Raw genomic sequence first — 19,142 nt, 5'->3', positions numbered from 1 at the left:
ATTATGAGGGTTGACTCCTTTTATGTCAACTTTGCCCTTTTGGATCCAGGCAGAAAATGTGTCGATACTTGTCTTTCCTGTATTGCTTCCCACAGGTTACCCGGAAAGTACTGCGGCGCGTTGTAATTCCACACGAGAAAAAACACGGTGACATGGTAACCGGAGTGGGGGCTGCAGTGGGGTGGCAAAGAGGGCTCTCTCTAAACTCCGCTCTGCTGATTGGATTGGCTGGCGGTGTGCAGCTTAACCTCGTCTTTGAGCCGTGCAAGCAGAATGCTTGTGCTTTGGACAAGGTGTGCAGCTGGATTCAGGACGGTTGCAGCCCCGCCGGCATTATTGCTCGCTGGCAGGCCTTTTTATTTTTTTATTTTCTTACTGTTTCATCTCTTCTGAGAGACACTGACATATTATTTTGGTCCTGGGAGCATGCATTCACAGCAGAGTTATCCATGCTGCAATTTCAAACACTGCATTTGAAAGCTGTTTGCCATCCTTCTAGCTACAGCCCTCTAAAATCCTGAGAAGGGATGGCACAGGACCAGCTGGGGGTCCTACGCTCTCGCCTCTTTGCTCTTTTCTGTGGCAAAGGCTGCAATCCTGGGCAAATTTGCCTGAGAGTTGCCTCCACCCCTTGGATACAGAGTTAGATTGCCTTCCCAGTAAATGCACACTAGAACTGTGCTGCAGCTGGCTGAACCTACAGCCACAACACTAAAGGTTTAGCTTAAAGTCTAAAATGATGTCAGGTTTTTTTTATAGTCCTACATCCGTACTGTTGGTTCCCATTTTTCCCTACTCAAGTCCAGATTGCAGACAATTTTTCTGTGCAAATTTGCATAATACTCAAGGATTGATACAGATGTCCTTTTGGAGACATTGGAAGGAGTATAAGATCACGCACACTCTTACAGACAAATGCAAGTGCTCATGCTATAAAGGAAACACGGGCTTTGCTGTTTTCTTTTTAAAAATCTCAGGGTGACACAGCAGAACCAGATAGCTTCCAAATAAGTAGGTGTGCCCATAATTCACGGCCACACCAATTAGAATTGGCTATCACTGATCCATAATAGGAATGTGTCTTTCACATTTTCCCTCTCAGTGCCCCATAGAGCAGAGGGCACGGTCTGAGCCAGCAGCTCCCCCTATGCCTGTGCCCACATACGCGCACCCACAGAATGCGCATGCGCACCTGGGAATGCCCCTTCCCATGAGCCACTGTCTCCATCACCATCATGCCCAGCCCAGCCCACTAAACAACTGTTTGGCACCTCTGTGTGTGCGTGTGGGGGGGGGGTGATTTTCACAGGGACCATGGTGCGTAGAGCTGAACCTCCCCATAAAAAGTGGTCCTCCTTTCAGCCTGCCAAACCGCTGAGCGGTCAGTTTGGAAGGACACCGTTTACGGGAGAAGGCAGGAGAAATGGCGGAGGCTCATGCAGGCCATGCTTAGGAAAATTGGAGTTGCGCTGATCACAGCCATCTTGTCCTGCATCCTGCTCACACACTGGCCCACTGGCTGCCTGCAGAAAACCCACAAGATGGCACCCTGAGTGCCCTAACACCCTTCCACCTGTGCCCCCCACGTTCTTGGTCTGCTCCAGCATGAGATCCAGAATGCAGTCACAGTCCAATGCTCTCTAGGGAACCTTCTGTGCCCAGGAAGAGCCCCGCTGTCTCAGACCAAGGGACCCACTAGACCAGCGTTCCACTCCCACAGTGACTCAGCCGCTGCCCATTATGGGAGACCCACAGTGGGACTGAAGAGACACAGCATCCTTTTGCTCAGGTTGCCCAGCAACTGGCGTGCGCATGCATCTGCTTTCTGAGACTGGAGGTGGCATAGAACCCTCCAGATTGGCAGCCACTGGCGACCTCCAAGGCCAAATGTGTTTTCCTTGATCACCCTGTCATTTTTTTCTTTTGAACCAATGGCATGATGCTGCCAGAGCAAAGGCAAGTCAAAGCAGGGACGGGCTGCACCAAGATGCACCAAGAAAGATACAGGGAAATTTGAAAGGCTCCAGTGGAGGGCAACAAAAATTATTCAGGGCTTGGAAACACTGCCCTGTGAGGAGTGATGAGAAGACTGAGGGGAGAAGAGAAGACTGAGGGGGGACATGATATCCCTCTATAAGTACCTCAAAGGCTGTCACAAAGAGGAAGGTCCAGATCTCTTTTTGCTGATGCCAGTGTGTAGGACACAGAATGATCTGGTCAAGTTGCGACAACCCAGGTTTAAGCTGGACATCAGGAGAAGCTTCCTCACTGTCAGAGCCATGAGACGGTGGAACCAGCTGCCTGGGGAGGTGGTGGGCTCTCCCACACTGGAGACATTCAGAAAGAAACTGGACAGCCGCCTGAGTGGGATGATGTGACTTGGTGTCCTGCAATGCTGTGTATGTTTTGGCCAAAAAAAGGCAACTCCCATCATGCCGCAGCCGAAATACATATAGTGAGGATTGCATCCTCACTGGGTCAAGGTCACTGCATATGCAGGCAAATAATTTCCAAACAATATCTTTAAAATTTGCACAAAGATCAGTGAAAATTTCCCCCCGCCCCTGCTCCATGGTCACCCCACGTGTAAATTAAGCCTAATTATGATTTTCAGAGTCATTGGTTCTGCATTAACTTTAGGCTTTCATTAAGAGAACAGCTTCCCACCTTTACATCCAGAAGACCCGCATTATTATTGTCATTAGAACTTGGATTTTATTGCAGTTGTGTTTCGCTTTGGCAAATATTTTTGCTGGCTTCCCTTCCTTCCTTCATTACTAATCTACTTAATCTGAAGTTGCTTTATTATGAGCCCTTTTAAGAAGCATTAGCTTTTGTTTTCGAAGGATCTGCTAACTTGGGGTGCCGGGCAAGTGATGTCTGTGAAAGACTTTCCAGAGAGGTGGGGCCTGCAGAATTCTAAATGTTGTTACAAGAACTCAGTCTGTGATATTTGATACTCCAAAAAGGTCCTTCATCTGTGGCAGCACCTCAATTTTGCATGAGATTCCTAATGCTCAAGGGCTCTGTTTCTTGCACAGACGCAGTAAATAGTGAAAGCTTGTGTTTGCATCTCAGCAGAGTGGCTAAGGCCGTGGTTTGTATGTCTCTGAAATGAAGTGTTTAAATCTAACCACATTTTACTCATCCTGTTACAGTTACATGGGACCTTCTAGATATCCATTTAATAGCACCTTATGTCTGATTGCTGAATGCGAACCTTTTCTTTAAAGCAGGGAGAAGGGTATAAAGTGAAGATGAAAAAGGAAATCCGGCATGTGGAGAAGACGACATATTCATAACAGCCAAACAGCAAACGGTCAGTTTGATGCATAAACATTCTGCTCTTAAAACCCCGAGCAACCAGAGAGTCTTAGTGGGCCATCAGGATCAGTCTTGGAGCTTAGGCTTGTGACCATCCCTTCCTTAATGGGTTGCCAGAGGGAATCACTGCAATTGCTTCCCTTTTACATGTGCTTGGAGCAACACAACTGCTGTTGCCCAACAGCGCAGGAATCACAAGCAATAAAGGAAAGAGGGTGGGTGGATGCCTTTAGTTTTTCCAGGATCAACACTAAAGAAAGCATGAAATGGAGCCCAGCTGTTGGGAGATCTATCAGGAGGTGTGCTTAACTGCCTACCTATGAGGGCAGCTTTCCCAAGGACAAGGTTGCAAGCCATCCACACATGCATAAGTGACTGGGCCTCGGGATTTTCCTTGGTTCCACGGACCATCATGGGAGGTTGCCTTGTTCTGAATCAGACCGTTGTGGTTTTAGGGCAAGGTTTCTCCAGCCCTACCTAGAGATGCCTGAGACTGAATGTGGGGCATTCGGCATGTCAAGCTTGTGCTCTGTCCAGCCGCCCCCCCCCAAAAAAACCCCCCAATATCTGGAGGCCAGACTCTGTCCTGAAACCAATAAAGCATAGGAATGAATGGCCATCTGGAAGTCGGCAAGAACAGATACCGGGCAATGCCGGTGCCTAACAACGTGGGTGTTATTTTGAAGAACATAACTAAATGTCAGTTTAGAAAAAATGGCTCAGCCAATAAACAGCCTTTGTTGGTGTCCACCTAACCCAGCTCTTGTGGAACTGGAGAAGGAAAACGTGCAATATGGCTGCATTTTATTTTATTGGACATCTGTAGGCTGCAGAGTAGGGAGGTGTGGTTGGGATTTGGATGTCCACAGAGGGGCTCATTCCTCTGCTGGCCTGGTTGCTTTTCTGGCCTGGAGATGAACTGATGACAAGAGTTTCATCGGCTTAATTTCTTTTGCTAAAGTAAAAGAGCCAGAGCAGAGCCAAGGAGAGGCTGGGTTCCTTGCGAGGCTGCGGGAACGGTGCATCCTCCAGACAGAAGCATTCCTGGGTCAGCGCTTTGGTCCTGTATTGTAGCAATAAAGCCTGGGCTTCAGCAAGTCTCCTGGAACACTCCCAGGGCTCGACATGGGCAATTGCCAGAAGTAGGAGATGGGATGCCAAGGTAGCCTATCCAGAATTGGCAGAGCCACCTGGAGAGTACGCCCCCAACAGCCCTTGCTGTTGTTGGCTGTTTCCCAGATGTGTGAATGCTGGGCCAGCATCTCATACCCAGCATCAGTAATCAACATCAAGCAAGATGTATATGCAACCGTTTGGAATCGGGGGTTGGACAATAAGCACTGGCAACTTCTATCAAATACCTGTGAAACTTTTTAGTCTACAAAACCTGGGGCACAATGGCATGGCTCCCTGACATTGTGTGACGTTGGATTGTTCAGAGCCCCATCTGGCTGGGACTCTGAAGGCTGGTCTGCCCCCCATCCCTGCTGACTAATGTGGCAAGAAGTATAATAACCAGCGCCCCATGGAGCTTTGGAGAGGACAAAAAGGGATGTGCTAGGGATGGGGAGAAGAGGAGGCTGTGGGTAACATGCCAGTTTCTGCCACTTCCCCAGACTCCTTTCTGCCTCCTTGTGCTGAATCGAGACCACCGGAAGTGATCATCTAGTGAAAATTAATGTCCAGTGACAGTCACAGGCACCACGCTTTGATGGTTGCATTGGTGGAGGTCACCTGAGCAGCTAAGGTGGAGGTCACCGGGTTGTGCTCTGTAGCAGATTTACTAAATCCATTCTGGAAATAGCCCCCAAAATCGGTGGCAATGGCCAGAAGTTTAATGTTTCGTTTAAGTGCCTGTTTTGAGTCCTTGGGAATGTCTCCAGAAGTAGATTTTTGTCTATTTCTGAACATACATTCAGTTTTTTTCTAGTTAAAAGCATGGGTTGGGAGCTGGCAAGTCTTGTGATGTTTATTTTAACTCAGCATCCAAACCAATGTTCAGCAGTCTCAAAACTCCCCTGCCCAACAGAATAATACAAAGTTAATAAAGGTGTCAGATTAATTTGCAAGGTTGCTATAATGATGGCTCAGGTATTTTGTATGACAAGCTTGTTAGGGTTATGAAAAGGTGGCCAGTTTGCAGCCATAAAATCATGCTGCATGGCACTTCCTGGCAAAGATGCATTTAAGTTGAATTATACCACAAAAGTTTAGGCAACTGTCACAAGGATATTGCAGTACTGGAGAAGTACTTATGTCTGAAATGACAAATACTTTGCACATGTACTTTTCTGATATTTGTTCTCTTTTTTTCCCCTCCCTTCCCTTGGCCTGTCCCCTTTGACCCAAGACTGTGTATGCTTTTACTGCCAGTATTCTAGAAAGAAACTCAGCAAAGAGAGAAACCAACAGGAATTACCAAGTTGCTGATAAAAACGTGTGTGTGTGTGTGTTTGCTGCTTCCACACATTAACCGCATGGTTTTCATGTGAAGAACAAAACAAAAACAAATTTAATTTAGCATGAGCCAGTTCTACAAGAGCATGGACATTCACTTTCATTTACGGCACTGGAAGGTGTGCAGTGAGGAATGGTTCAGTGTGAACACACGATGCCACACTGGCGCGGCTTCGTTCAAGCGACGTGATGCCACTGGAAACGAAGAAGAGTTCCTGTGGTGAGAGAGGATACACCAACACTGAAACATGGTACAAAACACAGAAAGACACTAAAATTTACTAAAATCCACAACAGCTCGCCTTATTTTTCTTGGACCCAAACTGTCAGGGTAATAAAAACACTCTTTTCTTTTTTTAAAAAACAAACAAACCCTAACATCGATAGTTCCACTGTATATAACGCTGTATAAATTCTAAGGAGAAGTAGAATGACCATCCCTAAGGCACTGCCTCTTAGCTCCCAAACGGAATATTGCATTCACGTTGAACAGAAATCAGTGTCTCAAACGACTACACCTGCAGGGGGATTCTGGGTGTATCTTCACAGATTGTTGTATATTTAGCAATTATGATGTTTGTATATGCAAAAACGCTAGCTTGATTTTAAAAAAATCTTTAAAATCTGCTGCAATTTAATGATTCCTGAGATGAGGAATTCTGTAGTTCTGTGAAAAAATTTTTTTTCCTTCAGAGTACTAATATTTTGATGCATGCGTTTCACCTTATTTTGATGAAACCTTTTCCAGTTTTGCAAACACTAGACCGCAACATGACAAATGAGACCCTGGGGGTGAAATCCACCAAGCACAGCTGCTACGGGGCCCCCGCTGGTTTGCGCAGGGCAGGCGGCAGGCTCTGGCACAAGCACCATTGAAAAGAGGGGGCAGTTGGCGGCAGCAGCCGTGCCTGGCAGAGCAGGCCCTTTACCTGTAAACACAACGCCCTTCATCTAATATTTGTTGCTGTTGCCAATTTTTTTTCAATGGAAATGACCTAAACTTTAAAGAAAGCATAACATATACAGTAGTTGTGCATTAGGGGAGGGGGGGTACTATCTGATCTTGCTTTATACCGGGGGGAAATGCTTGCAGCTTTTAGAAGCAGGTTGGTGCTCTTGTAAGCACAAGTTTGGGATATTAAAATTAAAAAAAAAAAGAAATGAAGAGAAATTCTTAGCTAACAGACTGGCAGCACGCTGTAAAAATATTACTGTATTGTGTACTGGCTCTAAGATGTAGAATCTTTCAGTAAGCCAATCATCTGTAATCCATCCTAGCTGTGTAATATTAGGTTGCTAAGGCTGCTGTGTTTTAAAGGGCATTTTTATTTGGGTTCTTGGTGGAATACTTTTAGTTTGTTGATTATCTTCATATGAAAACAGGATTCATTGATAATAGCTCTAATTACATATGTATGAAGAAAAAAACACAAACACTGGATGATCTAGTTGATTATTTCAGCATAAAATAAATTGTGTTAAAACTCTTCATTTACATGTATGCTGTGGTATTATTTATATTTAGATTGAGATGCATAGCTCGCTTTTTAAGGAACGTAAGGCTGCTCCAGGGCCGTCTTAATGCATGGGCCTGATGGGCACTTGCCCGTGGGCCCCATACTAAGCTGTGTATGTCAGCCCTTGGAAAATTGGAAAACTTCCAAAATTAACGGTAGTTGTAGTTGTTGCAGGGGCCCCAGGACACTGCTTTACCCGGGGCCCATAATGCTGTCAAGACGGCCCTGGGCTGCTTACATGATTCTCCTCCTCTTCTCAATCTCATCCTCACGACAAAAACCCAGTGGGGTAGGCTGGGCTGAGAGTCTGGCCCAAAACCCCTGGCTGAGTTGAGACCAAAAACCAGATCTCCTGCATTCTAGTCAGGGACGACACTCCCCAGGTGCGCTTCTGCAAATGGGGAGAGAAGCGCACATTGAAAACATGACTGTAGAGTTGACCTTATGCCCGAGGAGGGCGCTGGATCTGGTCGGGCTGTTCCCATGTCACTGTGCCCTTCCTAGATTTTTTTTCTGGTGTCTCTTGCCCCTCTGTCCCTCCTCCCCTTTTCCTTCTTGCCTCATCTGCCCCATTTCACTCCAGGTACGACCACCATGATCCCTTCCTCTGACTTTTGCTTTCTTTCTCCTTTCACGAGTCACTAACCTTTTCCTGACCCAGCTTCTCGCCTTGGCCTCTTCCATACCTTCTTGCTCAGACAGTTTATTTAAAATATTTATACCCCATCCTATATGAAAGTGTCTCAGAATGGCTTACAGAAATCAAAACAATCCATAATCAAAACCAACAATTAACAATAATTAAGAATATACATAAAACCAACAGTAACATATCTCCAATAAAAGCAAAATCAAAACTGAATCAAGATCAAAATCAAAATGCAACTGTAGATAGTTAAAACCAGATTTAAAATTCCTAATTCTTTCCCATGGTTTAATAGTTCCCATGCTTCTTTCCATACATCCGATTGCCTCTGTATTCGGCCACCTGTATGTCCCACCTGGCAAAACTGGCAGAGAGAGGATCCTTCACTGACAGCAGCAGTGATGTCCAAACTAACTCTGGTTATTCCTCCCTAGAGGACATGCAATGGTAAAGCACTTATTCATCATCTTTCCTTGCAAACCCTGTGATGGAATTCATGAGAAGGCAAGACGCTGTGGAGAAGACAGTCATGCTAGAGAGAGTTGACGGCAGAAGAAGAATTGACTCTGTCAAGGAAGCCACAGCCTTGAATTTAGAACAGGGGTGTCATTTTGGAGGGCTTTCATTCACAGGGTTGCCATAAGTTGGAGATGACGCGAAGGCACATAATCACAACAACAATAACAATAAACACCATAGGACAACCTTGCCCAACCTGGTGTGTGTGGAGCTTCAACTCCCGTTAGCCCCAACCAGCATGACCAATGATCTAGAATGCTGGGAATTGTAGTCTAAAACATTGGAAGGGCACGGATTGAGGAGAGCTGACTTGGGACCTTATGTTCTTCCCATCTTATTTCATTCCTGTTCAGAGAATGCAACTGGCAACCAACGTTATCATAACTCTGAAAGCTCCTCTCTTATTCCAATGTGTTTTTATTCCAGCAGTTCCTCTCAGAAGGGATGTTAAGGGAAGAAACTGTCTCCTCAATAAAAGTGCCCAGGCTTCCTTGACACAGTCCATTACCTTTCCCTCTATCTTGAGCTTTTTATGGCATCTTTTCCCCACTTTGGTTAGTAAAGTACTTCTGGAGGAGACAGCACAGATATCTTACAGAGAAATGCAACATTGCAGCAGAATTCAAAGGAGCCAAGAACATCAAGCATCAATTCTTTGCTGTGCATATTTTGATAGGTGCTGAGCACAATCGTGCTTCAGGGGAAAAATTCTGGAATTGTTCCTCTCCTGCTCAAATAATCTCTCACCACCTCCCAGGGATTTGCTTGCTGTGGAAAATAACAACTGTTTCAGACAGCTGTCAATCAGTTGCTTTCAACCCCTGTGAAAATAATGCTCATAATTATTAATGTTAGCTATGTTTAAGGAAGTTGGAAGTTCAGCAGAAAACTGACACCAAACTTCACACGGGTGGACCACCCAAAAAGCTCAAGGGGATGGCTGCTGGATTTCCTGCCACTACCCGTTAAATTAAAAAAAATGTACTGTCGGTGTGCGAAGTGCACTGCTTTGCAGTGACAAAATACTGTTTTCATCGGGACAGAAGAATTTACTACCAGCTTTGGACTGCAGTGAGAATACTTAACCTGTTAACCCTGGTTAAGGGTTCACCTGTGCATTTTAATTATTTAATCTCTAGATTACTGCATGAAGACTTTGAGCCATATCTGTGAACATCTTCCATGGAAAAGTGTTGTTTCTGAGCTGACTCAGTGCAAGTGATCAGTTGAGTTGCTTGCAGAATGCAAAGCATTCACTCCGCCTTCACAGAACAAACCCAACAATGTTTTAAAGATACATAGATATGTATAGATGACAAATATTTGGGTGACCTAGGCAGAAATGGAGCAAATTTCCTTCTTTCGTAATAGCATCTGGTAGTACAAAAAATATGAGGGACCAACAGTCCACTGAGCCAAGTCTGTTCCTCAAGAGCAGCAAAAAAACAACAACCCCTTAATCACAACCCTTGATGAGTTTTTGTGTGGTGGGAGATGTTTTTTTTTTAATTAAAGTATTTATACCTGACCCTTCAATATAAATGTCCACCGTAGCAATTTCAAAATGCAACAAAACAAAAGGCACACTAATTAAGAACATACAATGTCTGTACACTCAATAAGCAGAATAAACACATATATACACCCTCTCTCAAAAAACAGGCCAGATTACATTAACAAGGCCTGAGAAAATAAAATTTCTTTGGTGCCAAAGTTCTGCAGAACGCAGGAAGGCACCTGCTCCTTGTAACTTGCAAAGAAGAACCCTAGAAAGGCAGAGATACCTGGAGAAGAACACCAGGTGATCATCTCCATTACCTCATAGTGAGGTAGGAATTCACTGACACAGGAAACAGAGGTGGCCACCAATTTGGTTGGTTTTAAAAGGCGATTGGACAAAGAGACTCTCAGTGGCTATTAGCCTTGCTGGCTTTGAGCTACCTCTGTTATCAGGGAAGGGTTCAGGACATCCAGACTTACTCAACAGAACAGCCACGTAGGGTAAATGTCAGATACCGGAGCGCCACAAGCAGGAGCCTGCGGACATCCAAGTGGGCCGTGGCTGTGGACAGGGAGGAGGCGCAGCAGCAAGCGGGCGCCCATGGCCAGCAAGCCATGGGATGAACTCCAAGAGCTGCATGCTGCTTCCAAGCCTTGCTTTGGCCACCCCTGTCCTAGTTGCTGAGCAGCTTGGGCAGGCAAACTCTTGTCCCCACCGTGCTTGAAGGATCGTGTGGGCAGCTGGTTTGTCACCAGGCGAATGGAGGGCTGAACCATTGATCCAGCAATTCACACGGGAGAAGCTATTTCCAAGCAATTATGGCAGCAAAGAGTTTAGCTCTGGACAATCTTATTGAAGCTGCAAAGGATTTGTGACAAAGCGATGTCATAAATTCATCTATGCTTTTTAACAAATTACCATCGTGGCAGTTCCTCAGACAGGATAATGCCTGCAAGTTGGATGGCCAAACAACAATTAGGTAAACAAACAGCAGCATGTGATGTGCAGAGGATGGACACTCAGTGTCTTGCAAGTAAGCAGGCATTCCTTACAGGCTGACGGCTTTCCATGTAAGTACTGATGGCGATCAATACATGTGTGTCCCATTCTTCATCATCTTATTTGCTTTTAAACAATAGCCAGTGAAGTAGCACTCCCTGCAATGGATGCAGCTGATCATTCACATGATTAGCTTGCAAGAGGCAACATCCTCCATCGGCCATTTTGTCTCCACAGACATTGTAAAGGAAGCTGGAGGAGATCTTGGTTTAAGCAAACCTGCCAGATTGATACAGCCAAGAGATACAGTGCTGCAGGTGACTCAAGGAGACGCTAAGCCAGCCTAAGAATAAGCCAGGGTGGGCTGGTTGTTCACTCAACAGCCAACAACTGTTTCTCCCCCTCCCTTTCCCTCACTCCTCTAGCTGGCTCTGGCGCAGACGGTGTCTTGCCTTCTAGCCATGTGCCCTTCCCTGCTCTGATGACTCCCCCTTTTCATTCACCACCTTCAAAAAACATTAGCACTTCAGGAGTGCACCAAGATGCAATGTTTAATTATGTTCTCCATGTTCCTTCCCAGGTGTGCAAGGCCACACTTTCACCAGTTCAGTATGTAGACGCTGTCCTTGTCCGTGTCCTTGCATGTTGCAGCTGCCAAAGGGAGCGTGGAAGTGCTGGTAGAATGCACAAGAAGTGACAAGGCGAGGTTGCAATATGCACACAGTTGCAAAGGGAGAAATAATGACAACAGCAAAGCAGGACCCACAATACAGAAACATTGAAAATGGGGAGGGGCATCAAGAGGCATGAGCATACCAAAGGCACGAACAGTAAGTGCACAGTATTTCCCCTCTGGTGATATAATTCACTCCTTTTTAAGTGTTGAGCTGACACTTGTGGAACTGACTTCCTTCCTGCTCAGCACTTGCCCGAGTCTCCCAACAAGTCCAGAAAGGTTCTGCAACTACCGGCTCTCCTCTGTTTCCTCCTTTTCAGAGCAGTTACTGCAGGTGTCCACATTTCTCCTTGGTGTACTTCCTAGCCCTTAAACTCGAGCTAATTCCCCCTCTATTTACTTCCCAGCTTTTACACTGGCACAAAAGTTGTTTAAGACCTCAAAGGATGGCTGAACCAGACAGAGGAAACGGGTGCCCAGCTGAGCTTATGCCTGCCCTTTTTCAGTCGGCCTCAATTGCCTTTCCCCAAGCAGCCATCTCGTCAGGTGTGTTTTTAAACTATCCAGATTTGCACACTTCCACTGAAACTGGGTTGTTTTTTTTAAAGGTTGTTAATGAGTGACAGTCCTTCCAAAGTGCTGTTTGGGCCTCGATGGAGGGTGGGGGCAGAGACGGATGAGAGAGGATGGAGGCAGCACTGGTAAGGACAGAAAAAATGGCAAGGGCTTTTTGTCACCCTTGTCAGGCCATTCTGTAGCGACTCATGAAAAAATTGGCCACCTAGGTTCACACCACCTAACAATCCAGCATGGGTGCGAACCCTGGGACAACAAGCTACAAGTTATCAAGAGGACTTTTTCAGAAAAGTTAAGTCACCCCGTGAAGAACACACTGGGTTTGACTGACAACCCATCATGGTGGGCAATCCATGTGGGGGGTGTTCTTGTGTGAACCCTGTCAAGGCCCAGAGCAGTGATGCTGAACCTTTTCGAGACCGAGTGCCCAAACTGCAACCCAGAGCCCACTTATTTATCGCAAAGTGCCCACACTGCAATAAAACCGGAATACTGAGGTTTTAGTTTAGAAAAAACAACTCAAATATTACCATCTTTTGTCTTAAAAGAAAAACACAATAACAGAGCTTTCAGTGATACAAACAGCTTTTCATTGAAATGCTTTTGCACAATTAACGTGACCTTTGCTGCTGCGTGCATGCTGGTAATTTGTCAAACCTTGGCTCATACTTGATTAGTTGGAGAGCAACACATGCAGCACTCAGGTCATCTGTTAGTCTGTTTCTTGTATCAGATTTCAGTTTTTCATAAGAAAACTCAGCTAAAATCTTGTGTTAATAAAAATAAATGTATCAAAACCCACAGCCAGTCCAAGCAAATATATTTATATCCTTGGCAGCGCACGGACCGGCCATGTGAAAGCTCGGACGAGTCGCAGTGAAGGAGTCCCGGCTCGTGACGTCATGGCCTGGCGCTGCTACTCCTTTCTGAGCATGCGCATGGCCCCTGTGTGCGCTGTTATCCGATGCTTGGCTGCTGGGGCGGTGCTGGGGCGACCTGGCTCATGTGCCGACAGGGAGGGCTCTGTGTGCGCGCTGCAGCACGCATGCCATAGGTTCGCCACCATAGGTTCGTTTGTGTGCCTAGAGCAATCCGCAGTTCTTTTAACTGCAGTACTACAGTCAGCAGCAAGCACGGCCAGAGCAAGGAAGCAGCAGCAACATCCAAACTTCCACTTCCTTGGGAGCAGTAGAGTCTCTTGCTCTTGTCCACCACAGCCATGCCCTTAAGAGGGGGAACGCAACTTCCTGCATATGGTACCGATACCTCTGAGTATCTGTAAGAAGTCCGGGAATGTGCATGACCAAGACAGTACAAAGAAGGCCAGAAATTTGCTTCTGGTTAACATTGTAATGTGCTTCATACAAAAAGAGAGTCTAACGTGTCTCCCAGCAGCTATGATTCCCAGCTTCCTTCCTTCCTTAGAATGAGTTTTCTAACTCTCCTTGTTGTTGGACAGGGCTGCCATCTTTTTGTCGCAGGGTTCCTGAGCCATTTGGAGATGCATGACAGAAATTCAAGAAGGGAAGTCAGTCTGCAATGCTGCACCCTCAAGAGGAGAAGCCTTCCATGTGGAATGTGTGTCTGTCGCATAGGGTTTGAAGCAGAGGCACACAGAGCAAAGCAAATACATACTGTGACTGTGTGATCCGAGACCATTTTTAAGGGGCGAAGAAGCCCCCGACTCAGGAAACAGGAGCATGCAGCAGCTGAGAGGTTTGATTCCTCCACTCTGCATTAAATAAGGCAGGAGAAAGATTCAGTCATTAAATCTAGACGGCTTGCAGCAAAATTGGATTCTCAAAAATGTTTCTTCCATCCCACTCATTACGTTGTTTTTAATTGAAGTGCTAGCTTTCGTCTAGCTGTTTCCAAGGAGTGCAGGGACACAAGTCTTTGCATGTTTACTCAGAAGTAATTTGCATTCAGTGGGGCTCACTCCAGGTGACTCGGAAAAGGATAGCATTCTGAGTCTTGTCCTCAGGTTACATGCATGACAGGAGAAAGAGGATGGCCACACTGCAGAACATGGAGCCCCCAAATGTTATTGAACAGCAGTTCCTATCATCCTTCACCATTGGCTATGCTGATTAAGACTGATGAAAGCCATAGTTCAGCAACATCTGGAGAGCCTTATATACCCCACCTAAAGCACTATGGTTTCATCCCTTCAGGTAAACTCTCTGCAATTTTCTCCAGATCATTTAACATGACAATCTGTGAATGCTGGTATTTCACATCCTGTTTTCCGTCTCCTTTGCATCCATTCATTGATGAGCAAGCTCATTAATGCAGATTTATTTCTCCTGAGTCATCTGAAAATTGAAACAGTTAGCATTGGCAAGGAAAGCAGGCCTGCTCCTCATATTCTGAGAACTTAATGTCATCTGCAGGATCCTCTTTACAGCCATTTAACTGCAAGTCAGAGAAGAACAGGGCCCCTTCAGCAACCAGTTTGGCTGCTTGAGCAGTATGGAAGCACTCTCGGCTGACCTGTCATAGCACACTGATCTGTGCCTGGCTCTGCACGATTCCCTCGTGAGAGAAAGGCGAGGTGCCAGTTAAGTCACTGATTCTATGTTTTGTGAAAGGTGTGTATTCCAGAGGGAGGGAGGGAACATAGGAGCCTGCTATTTGGATTTTCCAGCTTAGACACGAATGGCTTATGCCCTGTCCTTTTTTTCCTCTCTCTGCAGCAAAGGAACTGGTGGAACAGGGAAAGAAATCTAAGTCATGGCAGCAGGGCAACAGACGAGGGAAAGATCTTTAATGAGGTCCCCCCACTCCCATGCCCCAAAGTAGTTTGTGACATAAATGCAAAGCCTATGGGAGCTACAACCTACATTCAAGCTTCCTTCTGCCTTCTGTCCTTAAGTTTTAAAAAAATCACACAGGGCAAAGAGACTGACACGTGGCCCGGCCCGGCCCGTCAAGCCTCCTTTTGTGTGTTCCAGGTCCTTCAAGCACGAACACTGGCTGCCAGTCTTTCTGCACTTAAAGTCGAAGACCTGCTGCGTCTTGGATGCCCGCCACTGGCCGCCTCTGCCGTGACTCACTTCCAGCGGACCTTTCTCCGCCGGCGTGGCGCAGTGGGTAAGAGCGCAGAGCCAGGACTCAGGGGGCCTGGGTTCTAGTCCCCGCTCAGCCACGGAGCCAACTGGGTGACTCTGGGCCAGCCACAGACTCCCAGCCCAGCCTACCTCACAGGGTTGTTGTTGTGGGGATAAAATGGAGGAGAGGAGGAGGATGTAAGGCGTCTTGAGTTCCTTGAAAGGAAAAAAACAAAAAACTGGGATATAAATCTAATTAATAAATAAATGCCTTTCTCCTATGTGATGCATGTGGAAGCCTGCTATTTTCCTGCCAGGTTGTAGCTTGCCATTTTGGTGCCGGTGCACAAGCTTCTGCTTTCTGTCTGAGGTGCTGTCGGCATGTCTGTGTCCATCCCCCCTCGCTCTACCTCTTCTGGTGCTAGGCTGGGTCCAGGCACTCACTATAAATAGATGCTGTAACTGACTGCTGCCTCCTCCTGCTCCTCTCTTTACCTGTTGGTTCTCTGGCTGCATGCTGCTGTTTCAATGAGAGACACCCCGACGGACCCTTGAGGCATAGGCTATTGTTGCCTATCTCAATAAAAGAAAGTGGATTTGTGCCCATACCTTCATTTCGGTGAGAAAGACAGTCTGCCCACAGCCTCACACTTCTGCCTGTTTCAGCAAAGGGGGTAACGAGAGAGTGGGAGATGTGCCTACACACGGCAGCCGCTCTCAGCACCCGGAAGAGAAAGAGCAATGTGCTTCCATGGCAATCCTTTTGTGACCAGCCATGGTGGCCGGCTGGCCGGCCGGCCGGCCTGCCTGCCTGCCGGAAGCCGGTGATTGTGACTCGGTGCTGATGCTCTGTGCCCGGAAGAGGGACTGGCCATTATGACCCATGACTACCTGGGGAAGGGCTAGAAGACTAGGCAGGGAGGCCTCATGCCAATGGGCCCCCGCCTGCAAGGAGGGGAGGACGAGTCCTTCGCTGCTTGTGCTGATGCTTCCTGCTTGAAAAAGACTGAGCCGTTCCATCTTGAGTTGATGAACACCTGAAGGAGAGAGAAACTGGCCAAACCGCCTTCCCACAGCTGCTCTCCACCGCCAGCCATCCTCACGGAAAAGATGCCCTTTGTACCCTGAGCAAGGCAGGAGTCTCGTAACTGACTTTCCAATCCAAGTCTCACCTCTCCACACTCAGACCTTCATTAACCTATGAATGCCCTTGCACTCTTGGTGTGCGTCTCTGTGCGGTATCTATTTGTTGTGTACAGTAATTTCTTTATTAAATAGGAGATGGTCAAGAATTAGCAGCCTTCATTTGGGAATAGGAAAGCATGAACAGCCAGTCATCTTGAAAAGGGCTATAATTATTCCACAAACGAACCCTTAAGATAAATGTTAAAAGCACATATTAAATGATTGCTTCCTGCACATCCTTAAGTACAGAGACTCCTGGCAAGGCTTGATCTGGCAATGTTGTGGTCAGTACTTCGTTTTCTCCTAATTAATTTAAATATAAATAGATGAGGGTGCATTTTCTCATTCTACCAGAGGGGCAATAAAGAGCATTATTTGCTGTTGTAAAGAAAGTACTGGAAAGCTGAAAAAAGGTTGTTTCAAAGACAAGGTGGTATCAGCCTGGCTGAGGCAAACTGGAGATAGAATATTGAGTCAAAAATAAAACAAAGCTACAAAAAGAAAATACCACAACAGAGGAATAAAAATGGGCTTCAGCACCAAGTCAGTACCTCTTTTGGAGTTTGAGAAAGGCAGCGTTGCTGGAAATTGGGCCGAGTGGAGGGAGCTCATAGAAGTAATTTTTGCTGGCCCAGAAACAAGACAGATGGTCTGAAAAATAGAAAGCCTGCACAATTGGGCAGAAAGACAGAGATCTCTGCAAAGGATAAAATAAAAGTTACAGTATTGTCTGCACTGTTTGAAGCTTACTTTATACCTAGAATTTATTTCCATCCAACACAAACTATTTTATGAAAGGCAGCAAGTGTCAACAGGAGCAGTAGATGAGTGAATCACATGATTATGTATAATCATATGTTTTTCCTGACTCTGATTATATAATTATCAGAATATGAGGGAGATCCAAGCCAAAAGAAATAGATCCAAGAAAAAATGCTGCAAGATGAAGGCCTCATCCTAGAAAAGGCATTTAAAAAGTTTAAGAGCAACTGAGAAGTGTACAAATGAAACTTTTGTAGATCAAATCTCAGAAAGCATATGGAATTAATACTCAAGCAAGCTACAAACAGGCAGGCAGGCAGAGTATTAGGTCTCATGAGACAAATACATCTGGCAAGGGGGAAATAACAATCTGCAAAAGGCGCAGAAAGAAGCATAGCAGCATTGAGGAAGACCTGGCATCAGGAAAGATTTGTTGTATTTGCAGGAAGAGAAAACATTTTGTACAAGTAGGCATTGCATGGAATAAAAGTTGGATATAAGTGAATGAGATACATGAGAAAGAGGAATCTCCACAGCAAGAAGCAGCAGAATTTTAGTGTTTCTAGTGTTAATAACAAAGGCAAACAAAGAAAGAAGAAGCCAATGTGAACATAAAAGTAAGCAGAGATAAGGAAATTATTCAGTTCAAATGAAACCTAGGAGCCAATGTTGACTACATAGCAGTGCAAATATACAATGGAATGTTAGAAGAAGAGTTGCAGCAATAAACTGTTGATCCCTTAGCAGTGTATGAAGGACATTCATTAAATGTGGCTGTCACATACACTTCGAGGCCCAAGTATTAATCTGCACGTCCTTTAGAATTTAATCAAGAGGAAACACCAACAAAGCAGTTCTGGTGAAGGCACAAAACATGGAACTAACAAAAGAAAAAGCATTTCTTTGCAGATACATTTATATGCTAGGGTTGTGTGCCAGGCCAGTGTCAAAGCTGAACCCAGAGGCTAAATCAGTTGTTTCTGCACCAAGAATGGTTCTCAGTGCACTTTAAGAGAGAACTGAGGAAGAATCCGAGCATAGGGAATGCATGGGTGTCCTTGCATTCCACATGCAGATGAACCAACGACATGGGTAAGCTCTAAGGGGAACACCAAGAAAGAAGATGGGTACCAGGCATACTGAAGATGAGTGCTCAGGGAGAAGAGGTAATATTCAAGTACTCCACATGCTTGAAATCTCTAACAGGTAATTCCAAAGAAGCAACACCAGGTAGCACCCCAAGACATCATGGCAGCAAATGGGGACTGACCCATTCCCAAGGGAACAAAAGCACGATTGGCCTAGGGCGAACTATTATTGTCCAGTTGCCAACTATCAGGGCAAGTACAGTGGTCAATGTCAGAGTCTACTCAAGAGAATACGCAGACTGGCTTCCCCCACTTAATTGCCGTTAAATAGGCTGTAATTGCATGGACACCAACACAGGTCAGACAACTGCGACAGACAATTATGGGTGCACTGCAGTGCTGGTGGCCGTGAGTGTGAAGCTCAGGCTGCAGCCAATTGCTATTTTAAAGTATTTCTCCAAGTATGAGACGCAGTGAATGGAACCACTCAGATGCTACTTCTGGAAAGACAGTAACCCCCTTACTACTGCAGTTCCTACCTTGGCTGCAAAACTTCCAAGACAGAATGTGCCTGATTCAGTCCAATGCTACTCCAACTTGAGGAAATTATTTAAATAGCCTGCACAACTATTACTGATTTAGTTTCTGTTTTGTTTTGTGATACTCTAACCCAGTAACTTAGGTTTATTTATTGCTAAGCCAAGAGATAACCCAAACAATTACTCATGTTTTGTTGTTGGGTTAGCTCTGGACTGTTAATCCTTAAATAACCCATAATTTCTGGATTCAGACATCACAAAACAACTCTGGAAAGGAACATCCCATTGTTAAATGAAATCACA

General features: G+C 45.7%; 1 protein-coding gene across 3 annotated transcripts in view; it reads left to right on the top strand.

The window, feature by feature from the left end:
• Nucleotides 1–7,272, top strand: part of ANK3 (ankyrin 3) — a 254,973-nt gene extending 247,701 nt beyond the window's left edge. For 2 of the 3 annotated variants that reach the window (XM_044420389.1, XM_044420390.1), the window contains exons 45-47: nt 96–155; nt 3,234–3,319; nt 5,675–7,272. In XM_044420389.1, coding sequence (XP_044276324.1) covers nt 96–155; nt 3,234–3,302 — 129 coding nt within the window. In that variant the 3' untranslated portion in view covers nt 3,303–3,319; nt 5,675–7,272. The remainder of the gene's footprint in view (nt 1–95; nt 156–3,233; nt 3,320–5,674) is intronic. The other variant, XM_044420391.1, reaches the window with a different exon arrangement.
• Nucleotides 7,273–19,142: the final 11,870 nt, after the last annotated feature.

The sequence above is a fragment of the Varanus komodoensis genome, unplaced genomic scaffold (assembly GCF_004798865.1).
Source record: "Varanus komodoensis strain SLA01 unplaced genomic scaffold, ASM479886v1 scaffold11, whole genome shotgun sequence".
NCBI classification, from domain to species: Eukaryota; Metazoa; Chordata; class Lepidosauria; order Squamata; family Varanidae; genus Varanus; species Varanus komodoensis.
The sequence above is the reverse complement of the archived record's forward strand: the minus strand, read 5'-3'. Positions and strand labels throughout refer to the sequence as shown.